At 42.7% G+C, this 15,514-nt stretch overlaps 1 protein-coding gene across 2 annotated transcripts in view; it reads left to right on the top strand.

Moving 5' to 3' along the window:
* ttc38 (tetratricopeptide repeat domain 38) overlaps positions 1-15,514 on the top strand; it is a 20,256-nt gene continuing 4,742 nt past the window's right edge. Inside the window, exons 1-11 of one of the 2 annotated variants that reach the window (XM_020481037.2) lie at positions 1-171; positions 697-774; positions 4,362-4,443; positions 5,042-5,216; positions 8,346-8,519; positions 10,412-10,487; positions 10,730-10,849; positions 11,225-11,284; positions 11,469-11,507; positions 13,763-13,844; positions 13,996-14,170. In XM_020481037.2, the coding sequence (XP_020336626.1) occupies positions 142-171; positions 697-774; positions 4,362-4,443; positions 5,042-5,216; positions 8,346-8,519; positions 10,412-10,487; positions 10,730-10,849; positions 11,225-11,284; positions 11,469-11,507; positions 13,763-13,844; positions 13,996-14,170 (1,091 nt within the window). In that variant the 5' untranslated portion in view covers positions 1-141. The remainder of the gene's footprint in view (positions 172-696; positions 775-4,361; positions 4,444-5,041; positions 5,217-8,345; positions 8,520-10,411; positions 10,488-10,729; positions 10,850-11,224; positions 11,285-11,468; positions 11,508-13,762; positions 13,845-13,995; positions 14,171-15,514) is intronic. The other variant, XM_031822980.1, reaches the window with a different exon arrangement.

Raw genomic sequence — 15,514 nt, forward strand, 5'->3', positions numbered from 1 at the left:
TAGACCCAAGCCACTTGCTGGTTGAAATGTCCACTCCGGTATTTGTGTGTATCTCCTCAGTACAAAGGGCGGGTGTGTGCAGTCGAAACGGAAAAGTTTTTAGTCGCGCAAGGAAAAAGAAGACCGCTGCAGTTAGCAGAAATGATTGCGTCTAGTTTCAGGGATTGTCAGGTAAATTAACCAATGACCAGAGCTGCGTGTTATGTATTGGATTGCATATTATTATTGTTTAAATTCAATAGGCTATGATTATCGGGAAAGTAGAAAATAGGCTACATCCCACAGGTTGTTTCCTTCCATTAAGCTACTGCGCTGTTGATTGGCCATGCCAAATTTCAGATAGAGGTTAACTGTTTTATTTACAATGGATAAATTACATTTTACATTATTGTCCTGTCTTTTGTCGATAACATCAATGTGCATGACGGCAAGCTGCATAGGCTACTGTAACTTTTGTAGGCTACATTTTTTATCGCGATAAACTATTTTCTATTGCAGTAGCCTAGGCAGTGAAGGTGTCTGTCGGCAATAAAAATGTTTAGAGTTTCATGTTGAAGTCAGATAGACTTTGGCCGAGGGACAATTTCCTCCACACACTAAAATCCCGCTTGATAACAAAAGTCTCCTAAGGCAAACCGATTAGTTTCCTCTCAAGGAACGTAAGGTTAGTGTGATAACCGCTTTCTATTTCCTTAGGCTTGGAGGGCAGAGGGTCTACCATTGTCCACATCCAGCAATGAGGCCTGCAAAATGTATGATGCTATACTCACACAGGTAGTCATTTTATTAGCTCTGTCTACACATAAACACACACACATTTGTTTTACTATCATTGTGGGGACCAAACAATTGATTCCCATGAAAAATCCTATTTTCCCTTAACCTTTATCCCTAAACCTAATTGTAGCCCAGCGGCGGTTGGTGCCGTTTAAGATTAGGGAGGATAGCCTTATTTCTATTACAGCATATTGGATGATATTGGATATTCCATTCACCCAGCTCTATGTAACAATCGATAGGTTTATGCTACTACATGACACTTGAATTTGCCCAATACCCATCATAAGGTAGCTACAACCTAGCCTACAAATGAACGTTTATAAAGTAAAGGTTGAGACAAATTGGAGTAATCAAGGTGACACATTCAATACCACCTTCATCTAGCTGATCTGGGGTGTAATCATTAGTCCAAACAGTTAACTAAAACGATAGTTTCTGTTGGATAAATTCAGGCAGGTCCATCCCCGTTTTGTTCCGTTTGCATCAGTTTAATAAACGTTTTGGAATAAAAAACACCCCCGATCATCAGCACATACAGATTACATTTTCGTAGCAGCCGCATGCAGCGTCATCACTTTGCTTCTTGTATAATTCCTTCTTGCATTTACACTCTCTCCTTCTCATCACTTTGCTTCTTGTATAATTCCTTCTTGCATTTACACTCTCTCCTTCTCTCACCTTTTCCCTTCACTTGTCACTTCAATGCCCAACACAACAGCTGTTTGTCACCAGGTGAAAAACCTCTCTTAAGCCCAACCTTCATACCATAACTGCTAACGCTAACCACTACGCAGCCTATATCGTTCTCACCGTATTAGCTAACGTCATAGTCAACATAGCTACTAGAACGAACACGTTAGTAAACCCACAATCCAATCCATGTGTACTATCATGCAGTATAGCAAACAGTTTAGCAATTACACCGGTGGGCCTCGTGGCAATAAACTAATAAAATAGAAAGTTTACCTTGACTTGGAAGAGATGCAGTGTTGGCTAGCCTTAGCTTGCTGGCTAACATGAATAGCATTCCTCTCTGTTTTGAGTCAAGTTGTTGAGTTGGCTAAATTAGCTGCATTATTTAGCTACTGTAAGAAGGTGAAAGATAAAATACAATGAAATATAGCTAGCTCTCGCTTTCTCACTCATCGCTGTTGCTTCTCAATTTAAGAAATTATTTTAACTGTTCAATTATTGTCTTTCTCTCTTTGAGTCATCTCACCACACGTTATGCACTTCAGTGCTAGATAGCTGTAGCTCATGCGTTCAGAACTAGATTCATTCTCTAAATCCTTTGATTGGATGAACATGTCAGTTCATGCTGCAAGAGCTCTGAAAGGTTGGTGGATGTCCTCCAGAAGTCGTCATGAGTACCGTGTAAGTCTATGGAAAGGGGTGAGAACCATGATCCTCCTAGGTTTTGTATTGAAGTCAATGGACCTAGAGGAGGATGGATAATAGCTGTCCTCCGGTTACACCATGGTGCTACCCTAGAGGGTTCTGTTGAGGCTGCTGTAGACTTTCATTGCAACTGTTTTAATCAGTTATTTGGTGACCTGAATATAATTACACTGAACAAAAATATAAACGCAACATGCAACAATTTCAACGATTTTACTGAGTTACAGTGTATATAAGGAAATCAGTCCATTTAAGTTCATTAGGCCCTAATCTATGGATTTCACATGACGAGGAATCCAGATATGCATCTGTTGATCACAGATACCTTAAAAAATAGGTAGGGGTGTGGATCAGAAAACCAGTCAGTATCTGGTGTTGCCACCATTTTCCTCATGCAGCGTGACACATCTCCTTCGCATAGAGTGGAATATTGTCCCACTCCTCTTCAATAGCCGTGCGAACGAAGCTGCTGGATATTGGCAGGAACCGGAACATACTGTCATACATGTTGATCCAGAGCATCCCAATGCAGTTCTTGGAAGAACTGGGACATTTTTAGCTTCCAAGAATTATGTACAGATCCTTGTGACATGGGGCTGTGCATTATCATGCTGAAACATGAGGTGATGGCGGCGGATGAATGACACAACAATGGGCCTCAGAATCTCGTCACTGTATCTCTGTGCATTCAAAATGCAGTTGTGTTCATTGTCCGTAGCTTATGCCTGCCTGTACCATAACCCCACCGCAGCATGTGGCTCTCTGTTCACAACGTTGACATCAGCAAACCACTCGCCCACACAACGCCATACACGCTGTCTGCCATCTGCCCGGTACAGTTGACACCGGACTTCATCCGTGAAGAGCACACTTCTCCAGCGTGCCAGGGGCAATCGAAGGTGAGCATGTTCCCACTGAAGTCGGCTACAACGCCGAACTGCAGTCAGGTCAAGACACTGGTGGGAACGACGAGCACGCAGATGAGCTTCCCTGAGACCGTTTCTGACAGTTTGCACAGAAATTCTTCGGTTGTGCAAACCCACAGTTTCATCAGATGTCGGGGTGGCTGGTCTCCGATGATCCCGCAGGTGAAGAAGCCAGATGTGGAGGTTTTAGGCTGGCGTGGTTACACATGGTCTGCGTTTGTGAGTCCGGTTGGATATACTGCCAAATTCTCCAAGATGATGTTAGAGGTGGCTTATGGAAGAGAAATTAACATGAAATTATCTGGCAACAGCTCTGGTAGACATTCCTGCATACTAATTTCACGCTCTCTCAAAACTTGAGACATCTGTTTATTGTCCCAAGCACAAGTTGCACCTGTGTAATGATAATGCTGTTTAATTAGCTTAGTGGTTAGAGCTTTGGGCCAGTAACCGAAAGGTTGCTAGATCGAAAACCCAAGCTGACAAGGTAAAAATCTGTTCTGCCCCTGAACAAGGCAGTTAGCCCGCTGTTCCTAGGCCGTCATTGTAAATAAGAATTTGTTCTTAACTGACTTGCCTGGTTAAATATAAATTACAATTATATGCCACACCTGTCAGGTGGATGGATATATTGGCAAAAGAGAAAGGCTCACTAAATCGGTGTAAACAAATGTATGCACAAAATGTGAGAAATTAGCTTTTCATTGCATTTGGAACCTTTTCTGGGGACTTTTATTCAGCTCATGAAACATTGGACCAACACTTTACATGTTGCGTTTACATTTTTGTTAAGTATAGTTTTATCAACAAAAATAGCCTTTCGTGACCTAACACTCTCAATTTACTGACTTTGCTGATAGCTACTTTATTGAAGAAAATGTACTTCGCTAGATGGGACAACCACACATCACAGTATCTTAAATGCACCAACTGTAAGTCGATCTGGATACGACCGTCTGGTAAATGACTAAAATGTAAAAAGGATCACTTTTAATGTTTCACTTTACATTTTTGTGAAATTGAGTAGGATGGTCCTCCCTTCCCTCCTCTAAGGAGCCTACACTGTTGTAACCTTGAATCTAACCCCTAAGCCTAAAATGGCCTTTTTCCTTGTGGACAAAAAAAAGTAACAATGGTCATTGTGTATAATTGCTGACATACCTTACAACTTACCAGAGAGAGACATATGTTCCTTTTTGTGATCTGAACACATTCTGTAAAATTTTTGGGGGGTTTGTGCGTTATCTTAAATCCCAGTATGTAACCTGGCGCAATGATGAGAACCTTGGAGGAGTCGAGGGATGCATGTCTGCAGTCAAGTCAGCTGACCCTGACTTTGGTATGTAAGAACATAGACTTCTGGTAATACATTTTTCCTCATAAAAAGATAGCATTGTATGGGTGTTAAACCCTTAGTAGGCCTGCACAGAATCCTATTCAGCCTATAAAGATACATTATTAACAAGCACTCGAAAGGTTACTGGAGCATTAAGGCTATAGCAATGACACTCACTAGGCTACATTCAGGACTTCAGTCTAAATACAGTACAACATTGTAACATTGAGGATTAAGCTAACATTGAAGTGTAGTACAGTGCTGTGAGCGTCCCAGTCTGAAATCAACCCTAGCCTTACGTCAGGACACTTCTCATAGATCTGAACGGAGCGGATGGGTGTAACCAATCTGGTGGAAATTCTACCTTCCTTTCAGATGACGAGGTGGAGCCATGGCCATATTATTTTACATCCATACAATTCTTTCAGATCATTGAGAAGTGTCTAGGATTGGAGCTATGAGGTTGAATTCCAACGATCCGATGTGAACTCTGAGGGTCTACATTTATCACGACTACTGTAGCTTTTGAGAGAATAGTGAATGAGTATCTAGGGGTTGACTAGGCCTTCAGACTTACCAAAAGTGTCCCTGTGCCCTGTAGTGATGGGTCATGTGATCAGCACGGGGATGGAGCTTGTGGGGACAGGGAGTTCGGTTCTTCTGAACGAGCGCCTGGCCAGCGCGGTGAAGAGGACTGTAGAGCTCGGCCAGATCCAGCAGGATATTACTACCAGGGAGAGGCTGCACGTCAGGGCCATGGAGCACTTCTCCAAGGGGTGAGAACCAGGGAACCACTGGAGATCTGAGAGCGATCTGGGTCTGTAGCCACAAAACATCTTAGAAAATGTCCTAGGAATCCTGTTAACCTATTTTAAAACGACAACAAACACCCAGCTAACGGTAGGTTTTTAGGCTGATGGTAGTACACTGCCCAGACAAACTCTAAGCCAGGAGTAAAATCAACTCATAAGTTTCTCAGCTGGTCATCCCGACAGTTTGAGTTACCGCAAAGGAAAGCTGGTGATGACGCTCTGACTTTGTTGCAAAATGATGGGGAATATCCAATCGCTGTACGGCATCGCCATCTGTGAACTCTATAGGTAATGTACTTCAGACAACCACGGTGAATGTGACTACATCAAATGTTGCAATGGTAAAAAGTTTGATCTAATTGTCACCTGGCATGATCACTTTGCCTACTCTTAATTATTGCCTAATATGTTGGCCTGCATAACCGATTCTGATGGTTGTTAAAAGCAGAATTTGGACAATATTACCGTCAACACACTTGTCACTCCCGTTTAACATCTCCAAATTGCTTTGGTACAATAGGGGTGTATTTATTAAAGAAACTGTTTACCGTTTTAAGAACTAAACGGAACGAAGCGGGGAGGGCCCTACCTGAGTTTGTCCAATAGAAACTCTTGTTTGCATTTTCCATTTGGAGTGACTGGTTTCTGTTGCAAGATGTTTTGCAAATCGGCATAATGATTACACTTGCCGATAATGTTGCATACAACGTTAACATAAGCCCTAGATGACTTCAATTGCCCAACTTCTAGGCATACCCAATGCTCCAAAAGGATAACTTGAAATAACATGATGTAGCTAATTAAATAATAAAGCCAAACGTGTATTAGCTTAGTGGTTAAAAGTATTCAGGTGTATATATAATTGTGTAATAGGCCTCATGTGAAATCATAGTCGGAAGTGCAAGATGTACAGTACCAGTCAGAAGTTTGGACACCTACTCATTCAAGGGTTTTTCCTTTACATTCTACATGGTAGAATAATAGTGAAGACATCAAAACTATGAAATAACACATGGAATCATGTAGTAACCAAAAATGTGTTAAACAAATCTAAATCGATGACTGCCAAGAGTGTGCAAAGCTTTCTCTCAACCAGCTTCATGAGTTAGTCACCTGGAATGCATTTCAATAACAGGAGGGCCTAGTTAAAAGTTCATTTGTATAATGTCTTTCCTTCTTAATGCGTTTGTGCCAATCAGTTGTGTTGTACGGGTGGTATACAGAATATAACCCTATTTGGTAAAAGACCAAGTCCATATTATGGCAAGAACAGCTCAAATAAGCAAGGAGAAATGATAGTCCATTATTCCTTTAAAACATGGTCAGTCAATGTGGAAAACTTAAGTAACTTAAGTTTCTTCAAGTGCAGTTGCAAAAGCCATCAAGCGCAATGATGAAACTGTCTCTCATGGGGACCGCCACAGGAAAGGAAGACCCAGAGTTACTTCTGCTGCAGAGGATAAGTTCATTGGAGTTACCTGCCTCAGAAATTGCAGCCCAAATAAATGCTTCAGAGTTCAAGTAACAGACTGATCTCAACATCAATTGTTCAGGGGTAACTACGTAAATCAGGCCTTCATGTTCGAATTGCTGCAAAGAAACCACTACTAAAGGACACCAATAATAAGAAGAGCCTTGCCTCGGCCAAGAAACACGAGCAATGGACATTAGACCAGTGGAAATCTGTCCTTTGGTCTGATGAGTCCAAATTTGAGATTTTTGGTTCCAACCGCCGTGTCTTTTTGAGACGCAGAGTAGGTGAACGGATGATCTCCGCATGTGTGGTTCCCACTGTGAAGCATGGTGTGGGGGTGCTTTGCTGGTGACACTGAGTGATTTTATTTAGAATTTAAGGCACACTAAACCAGCATGGCCACCTCAGCGATACGTCATCCCATCTGGTTTGTGCATCATTTCATTTTCAACAGGAAAAGTGAGTGATGGAGTGCTGCATCAGATGACCTGGCCTCCACAATCACCCAACCTCAACCCAATTGAGGTGGTTTGGGATGAGTTGAACAACTGAAGGAAAAGCAGTCAACAAGTGCTCAGCATATGGGGGAACTCCTTAAAGATTGTTGGAAAAGCATTCCAGTTGAAGCTAGTTGAGAATGCCTCGAGTGTGCAAAGCTGTCAAGGAAAAGGTTGGCTACTTTGAAGAATCTAAAATATTAATTATATTTTGATATACACTTATTTTGTTAGTTACTACATGATTCCAAATGTGTCATTTCATTAGTTTTGATTTCTTCACTATTATTCCACAATGTAGAAAATAGTAAAAAGAAAGAAAAACCCTTGGAGTAGGTGTGTCCAAACTTTTGATTGGTACTGTAGGTCTAAGTTAATTATGGATTGATCATATAGAAGTATCAAAACCATTATTTTAAGAACTCCAAAGAATTTGCATGTGGTGGAGAAACCACTGACTCGCTGCATTTTTCTATTATCAAGACACCTGCTAGTAACACTTAACTGGTTAGGATAGCTCATGTGGTCTCCTAAATATCTGACTAGGTGTGACACTGATGACGAAAGAAGCTTCATGCATAGATTTTTACCCGTAAGAGTAAAATGTCTCTATCCTCCCATCTTCTACTCGGGAGACGCTTAGTGGATACGGGCCCTGATTTACTTTATTGCTCCCAGGGGACAATAGAACTGTACCTGCACTGATATTGAGGTCCACATTTTGGACTGCAGAAGAGATTCCACAAGCGAAAACAAAACCACATCTGTTCGGCTCGTCTTGTGTAATAGCCTTGGAACAGGGTCAAAGGAATACCCTGGAGAATTGAGGTCACCCAGCAAAACAGACCATTCACACACCAGTATCTTTGTTTTTACCAGGCGATTCAGCCTTATGACTTGGTCACATGCTTCTAAAAACAGTTCCTTCCTTAAGTCTACAAATACATCTAAGCTATAGAGAAATAAAATGAATCTCCAAGAGCACAATTAAGTAGCACAACTCCAATCTAAAACCAAGGTACCATCTCTCATTTGATCTGATGTTGATTTGCTTTCATTGCGTTCCTGTGGTTTTAATGTGTCTTATGACCATAGAGAATAACTACTGTCTGTCCCCTGTAGGAATTTCCCTAAGGCGTGTGATGTTTGGGAGGAGATCCTGGTGGAACACCCTACTGACCTGCTCGCCCTGAAGTTTGCCCACGACGGCTTCTTCTACCTAGGGGCCCAGATCCAGATGAGAGACTCCGTGGCCCGGGTGCTGCCTCACTGGAAGCCCCACATGCCTCTCTATAGGTAGGTGCTGCCTCATTGGAAGCCCCACATGCCTCTCTATAGGTAGGTGCTGCCTCATTGGAAGCCCCCCCCCTCTCTATAGGTAGTCATTACACAATTGCACATGGTTTTTTTTTTTACTCTGAGGATATGCAATTGTTAGCTGTACCAAGGGAGTCTTATCTGATTGTCAGGGCATTGTGATAGGTTCATGGCATTTACACTGAACAAAAATATAAATGCAACTTGTAAAGTGTTGGTTTCATGAGCTGAAATAAAATATCCCAGAAACAAAAAGCTTATTTCTCTGATTTTTGTGCACAAATTTGTTTCCATCCATGTTAGTGAGCATTTCTCATTTGCCAAGATATTCCTTGCCTGTCAGGTGGATGGATTATCAAAAAGCTGATTTTTAAATAGCATGCTCATTACACAGGTGCTGGTGACAAAAGTCCAGTCAAAAATGTGAAGTTTTGTCAAGTTTTGGGGGACTGTGGTTACACAGTCATGCTGACTGCAGAAATGCACACCAGAGCTGTTGCCAGAGAATTTCATGTAACTCTTTATACCATAAGCTGCCTCTAACATCGTATTACAGAATTTGGCAGTATTCCCAACTGTCCTCACAACCACAGACCACGTGTAACCACGCCAGCCCAGGACCTCCACATTCTGCTTCTTCACCTGCGGGATCATCTGCGATCAGCCAACGGGCCAGCTGATGAAACTGTGGGTTTGCACAACCAGATAATTTCTGCACAAACTGTCAGAAACCGTCTCAGGGAAACTCATCTGCTTTCTCGTCATCCTCACCAATGTCTTGACCTGACTGCAGTTTAGCGTCGTAACCGACTTCAGTGTGCAAATGCTCACCTTCTATGGCCACTGGCACGCTGGTGAAGTGTCCTCTTCATGGATGAATCCCAGTTTCAAATGTACCGGACAGATGGCAGACGTGTGATTGAGCGGTTTGCTGATGTGAACAGGGTGCCCCATGGTGGCAGTGGGGTTATGGTATCGGCAGGCATAAGCTACGGCTATTTGAATTCACAGAGATATCATGAGATCCCGAGGCCCATTGTCGTGCCGTTCATCCGCTGACATCATGTTTCAGCACGATAATGCACGGCCCCATGACGCAAGAATTTGTACATAATTCCTGGAAGCTGAAAATAGTGGTTCTTTCATGGCCTGCATACTCACCAGACATGTCACCCATTGAGCATGTGTGGGATTCTCTGGATCAACGCGTTCCAGTTTCCAATAACTTCGCACAGTCATTGAAGGGAGTGGGACAACATTCCACAGGCCACAATCAACAACCTAATCAACTCTATGCGAAGGAGATGTCGTGTAGCTTTTAAGGTATCAGACCAACAGATGCGTCTCTATATTCCCAGTCATGTGAAGGTCATAGATTAGGGCCTAATGAATTCATTTCAATTGACTGATTTCCTTATATATATATATATATATATATATATATATATAAAAAATTCAAGTACTGAGATGCAAGGTTTCAGTCAGATATAGCCTTTGTAATACTGTATTTTTCATATCATGTGAACTCTTGAGGGCCATTCTTGTTAAATAACTCGTAGTATTTCATCATAGGCTCCCTCTCGGCTAGACAGTAATTGCCTCTGTATATATGTGTTTACTGTGATCAACAATCACCGCTGGCAGTCAGACCATGAGTCCCAACAGTCGATTTCAAATCGAATGATCCCATTTTCAAACTTTTCATTTTATTTTATTTTTCCCCCGAAAACAAATGGATGGCTATTTATTATAGGGCGTTATAATTCATCCTTAAATGCACTACACGAATATTGACCTAGCTAGCTTGCCTCGGGTCTGCTATTGCTGTGGCACTGCTTTAATACTTGCACTTCCTTTGATTTTTCCTGCAGCTACCTAAATGGCTTATATTCCTTTGGACTTCTGGAGACTCATTTTTATGACCAGGCTGAGAAAATAGCTAAAGAGGTGAGATGTTTATGGCGGTGTCAATTTTTCATGGAAATGATTTGGAGCTGTAAATCATTAATTCTGTCGTCATGCAACGATGACCTCCGCTGGTTAAATTGTCCAACCTTGATGGCAATCAAACCACATTCAGAAGATGTCTATTACTGTGCAGACTTTTCTGTTGCGTAGGCAATCAACTTGACTGACCAATGTGCTACCATGAGGTAGTTCAATCTACAATCTTCTCCTCTAACCCCCAGGGCCTGGCTCTAACCCCGGAGGATGCCTGGTGTGTCCACTCTGTAGCCCACGTCTACGAGATGAAGGCTGAGGTGGAAAAGGGCCTCAAGTTCATGGAGAGCACAGAGAAAGACTGGGCGGTGGGTTTTCATCACGAGTCCATCTGCTGCATGTTGTGTCATTCAACACCTCAATATGGCCTGGTACCAGATCTGTTTGTGCTGACTTCCCAGCTCCTTGAAAAAAAAAAAAAATCCATTATTTACAATGAAGGCCTACTGAGGAACAGTGGGTTAACTGCCCTTTTCAGTAGCAGAACGACAGATTTTTACCTTGTCATCTTGGAGATTCAATCCAGCTTCCTTTCAGTTACTGGCCCAAAGCTCTAACCACTAGGCCACCTGCCGCCCCAACTCCTATAGTCATTGTCATGCCAATGCATACAGCTCTGGCACCAGGCTAGGCTTCAACTATCTGTGTAAATACGTAATTAACTTTGACGTTTTCATTTGCAGGGATGTGACATGCTAGCCTGTCACAACTACTGGCATTGGGCCCTATACTTCATCGAAAAGGTACAGATTGTAATGAGATACTCCAATCGCAATTTATATTTGTTGTACCTTTCCGTGGGTTCTCTGAAGTGTGAAGTTGATTACAGTTGGACATGTTTGTATTAGTGTGCATTATCTGTGTAATTAACTTTAAGACTCATACTTGTTTTTCAATTTGGATTTGTTTCTGTTTTCTCCCCCGCAGGGAGATTATGATGCAGCTCTGAACATATTTGACAGCCAGGTTAGTGCTCTCAATAAGTTCTCATCAAGACTAATTTGGCCTCGCAGATGGCGTACCAAAGGCCTTCCAAGAATCCTACTGTAGCAGCACTTACTGTATGGGAGCAGAGTTAAAGCTATATGGTGTGGTTATGTTGTGCTGCAGACTGGGGGTCAATGTGTGTCATTCGGGTCTAAAGTCAAAAATAGAAGTTCAATCGGTTTTTGTTCACAACATGATAGCGGTGTGGTATTTTTATGGGCTGAGAGTAAATCCAAAGCGAATGGGGGGAAAATCAGTGCCGTAACTAAGGTTGCTGCAGGGAGTTTCAGACCTCACTAAAACTCCAATGTTCTAATATCTAGTGGAAAGCCTTCCCAGAAGAGGGGAGGATGTACTTACTTTTGGGTGGGTGGGACACAACTACTCATTCCAGGGTCTTTATTTTTACTATTTTCTACATTGGCGAATAATCTTGACGACATCAAAACTATGAAATAACAAATATGGAATCATGTAGTAGTCCTGTTGAAAAACAAATGATAGTACCACTAAGTGCAAACCAGATTGGATGTCGTAGAGCTGCAGAATGCTGTGGTAGCCATGCTGGTTAAGTGTGCCTTTTGAATTCTAAATAAATCACTGTCACCAGCAAAGCACCATCACACCTTCACGGTGGGAACCACACATGCGGAGATCATCCATTCACCTACTCTGAGTCTCACAAAGACACGGCGGTTGGAACCAAAAACCTAAAATGTGGAGGACAGATTTCCACCGGTCTAATGTCCATTGCTCGTATTTCTTGGCAAAAGCAAGTCTCTTCTTCTTATTGATGTCCTTTTAGTAGTGGTTTCTTTGCAGCAATTGGACCGTGAAGGCCTGATTCATGCAGTCTCCTCGTTACTTGAACTCTGAAGCATTTATTTGGGCTGCAATTTCTGAGGCTGGTAACTCTAATGAACTTAATCTCTGCAGCAGAGGTAAATTTGGCTCTTCCTTTCCTGTGGTGGTCCTCATGAGAGCCAGTTTCAGCATAGTGCTTGATGGTTTTTGCGACTGCACTTGAAGAAACATTCAAAGTTCTTTAAATGTTCCGTATTGACCTGAACGATGGGCTGTTTCTCTTTGCTTATTTGTTCTTTCCATAACATGGACTTGGTCTTTTACCAAATAGGGCTATCTTCTGTATACTACCCCTACCTTGTCACAACACAAGTGATTGGCTCAAACGCATTCAGAAGTTAAGAAATTCCACAAATTTAACTTTTAAGAGGGCACACCTGTTAATTGAAATGCATTCCAGGTGACTACCTCATGAATCTGGTTGAGATAATGAGTGCAAAGCTGTCAAGGCAAAGGGTGGCTACTAAATGTTAAATATATTTTGATTTGGTTAACACTTTTCATATATATTTTTTTCCTCTTACAACATGATTCCATATGTGTTATTTCATACTCTACAATGTAGAAAATAGTAAAAAATAAAGAAAAGCCCTTGAATGATTAGGTGTGTCCAAACTATTGACTGTGTGTGTTATATATTCTGTTATTTTTATTAGAAAAAATGTGTCCTCGTATGTAGTTACGGCCCTGGAAAATATGAACAGTAAAGCTACATTGTGTCTCTGGAACATATGCTGTAAATTTATAATATGCTAAATAAACTGGGTGGTTCGAGCCCTGAATGCTGATTGGCTGACAGCCGTGGTATATCAGACCGTATAGTTTTACTGCTTTAATTACATTGGTAACCAGTTTATAATAGCAATAAGGCACCTCGGGGGTTTGTGGTATATGGCCAATCCAAGCCCTCCGTGTTGCGTCGTGCATAAGAACAGTCATATACCACACCCCCTCCTGCCTTATTGCTTAAATACAGCAGTCAAGTCTGCCCTTATTATTTTATTGGTACATTGGGAATGGATAGGGAGCTACTGTATCAATTCTAGAAAGTAAAGCAAGTATGGGGTGGTAGGGTAGCCTAGTGGTTAAAGTGTTGGACTAGTAAACAAAAGGTTGCAAGTTCAAATCCCCGAGCTGACAAGGTACAAATCTGTCGTTCTGCCCCTGAACAGGCTGTTCCTAGGCCGTTATTGAAAATAAGAATTTGTTCTTAACTGACTTGTCTAGTTAAATAAAGGTAAAATAAAAAAATGAGCAAATTGATATTCCCTTGTTAGAGACGCATTTAAACACATAGTTACCCATACGGCTGAAGTCACAGGTTGTGACATACGGCTGTGTACTGAACAGAAGTGACTGTTTCCCCTCAGGTGTCTCGGCGCGGTAGGGCTTCAGGGGCCATGCTGGACACTGTGGACGCCTGCTCTCTACTCTACAGACTGGAGATGGAGGGTTAGACATGCTTACTGCTCAAGTTTACTGTTACGTGCACTCAACTTACACATAGTATCTAGTGTCTAATCAGGTGTGTGTGTGTGTCTTATCGATAGGCTTGTGTTCAATGTTTGTGTGTCTTTTGATTGACTTTCTTCCTGTGTGTCAGGTGTGTGCGTGAAGGACCGCTGGCGGGAGCTGCAACAACTCACAGAGCCCCACACTGACGACCATGTGCTGTTGTTCAACGACCTCCACTTCCTCATGTCGTCGCTGGGAGCCAAGGAGTCCGGGGGAGCGGCCCAGTCCCAGCGCCTGCTGGAGGGCCTCCGGGAGCGGGCCAAGTGAGCACCACACCACCGCTGGCTTATGAAACTCCTACACAGCCCCCTTACATAACACACGAGGAGAAACAAGTGGGAGTATGACTGGTGGGGTGAGAGGGATAAGCCTCAGAGTGGAGAGAGAGCTCAGGGTTGCTCGCTCTCTGTTGCGCTCTCCCACAGGTTGTGGTGTTTACGTGTGTGGCTGTAATGTGTTCTGACACCCCTGACCACAGGCTCTATACACTATGTTCCTCAGCGAACAACCCCTTCTGCCAAAAAATCCAATCCTGGGCAGTTGTCATGTTTCTGATTGTTACGTAACAGGAAAATATAGCGTGGAGGCAGCTAAGGCACCTTTGGGCCAATGCAGCTTTTTGAGAGGGGAAAAATCTATTCCCAAAGTGAGGAGAGAAACTCAATTCTATTTTGAATTGGCCGACTGGGCTCTTTCAGATGCGCTTTTGGTCAATTAATTTTGCTTGCGTAATGCTTTCTGTTATGTCAATTGCATCCGGGTATCCTGGAAGGATATTGACCTCATCCCGTCAACAGAGGATGTCTGGTTGCTCTTCAAAACTGCTTTTCTCACCATCTTAAATAAATGAGCATGCCCCGTTCAAAAATGTACAACTAAGAACAGATATAGCCCTTGGTTCACCCCAGACTTGACTGCCCTTGACCAGCACAAAAACATCCTGTGGTGTTCTGCATTAGCATCGAATAGCCCCCGTGATATGCAACTTTTCAGGGAAGTCAGGAACCGATTTATAGTCAGTTAAGAAAGCGAAGGCTAGCTTTCTCAAACAGAAAATGGTTTCCTGTAGCACCAACTCCAAAAAGTTCTGGGACACTGTAAAGTCCATGGAGAATAAGAGCACCTCCTCCCAGCTGCCCACTGCACTGAGGATAGGGAACACTGTCACGACCGATAAATCTACGATAATCGATCATTTCAATAAGCATTTTTCTATGGCTGGCCATGCTTTCCACCTGGCTGGTCATGGGTGCACCTCAGCCATGCTCCACGCTCCTAAACAATATCATAACCGCCATCGATAAAAGACAATACTGTGCAGCCGTCTTCATCGACCTGGCCAAGGCTTTCTGTCAATCACAGCGTTCTTATCGGCAGACTCCATAGACTTGGGTTCTCAAATGACTGCCTCGCCTGGTTCACCAACTACTTCTCAGAGTTCAGTGTGTCAAATTGGAGGGCCTTTTGTCCGGACCTCTGGCAGTCTCTATGGGGGTGCCACAGGGTTCAATTCTCGGGCCGACTCTTTTCTCTGTATATATCAATGACGTTGCTCTTGCTGCTGGTGATTCCCTGATCCACCTCTACGCAGACGACACCATTCTGTA

The sequence above is a fragment of the Oncorhynchus kisutch genome, linkage group LG4, assembly GCF_002021735.2.
Source record: "Oncorhynchus kisutch isolate 150728-3 linkage group LG4, Okis_V2, whole genome shotgun sequence".
Taxonomy (NCBI): domain Eukaryota; kingdom Metazoa; phylum Chordata; class Actinopteri; order Salmoniformes; family Salmonidae; genus Oncorhynchus; species Oncorhynchus kisutch.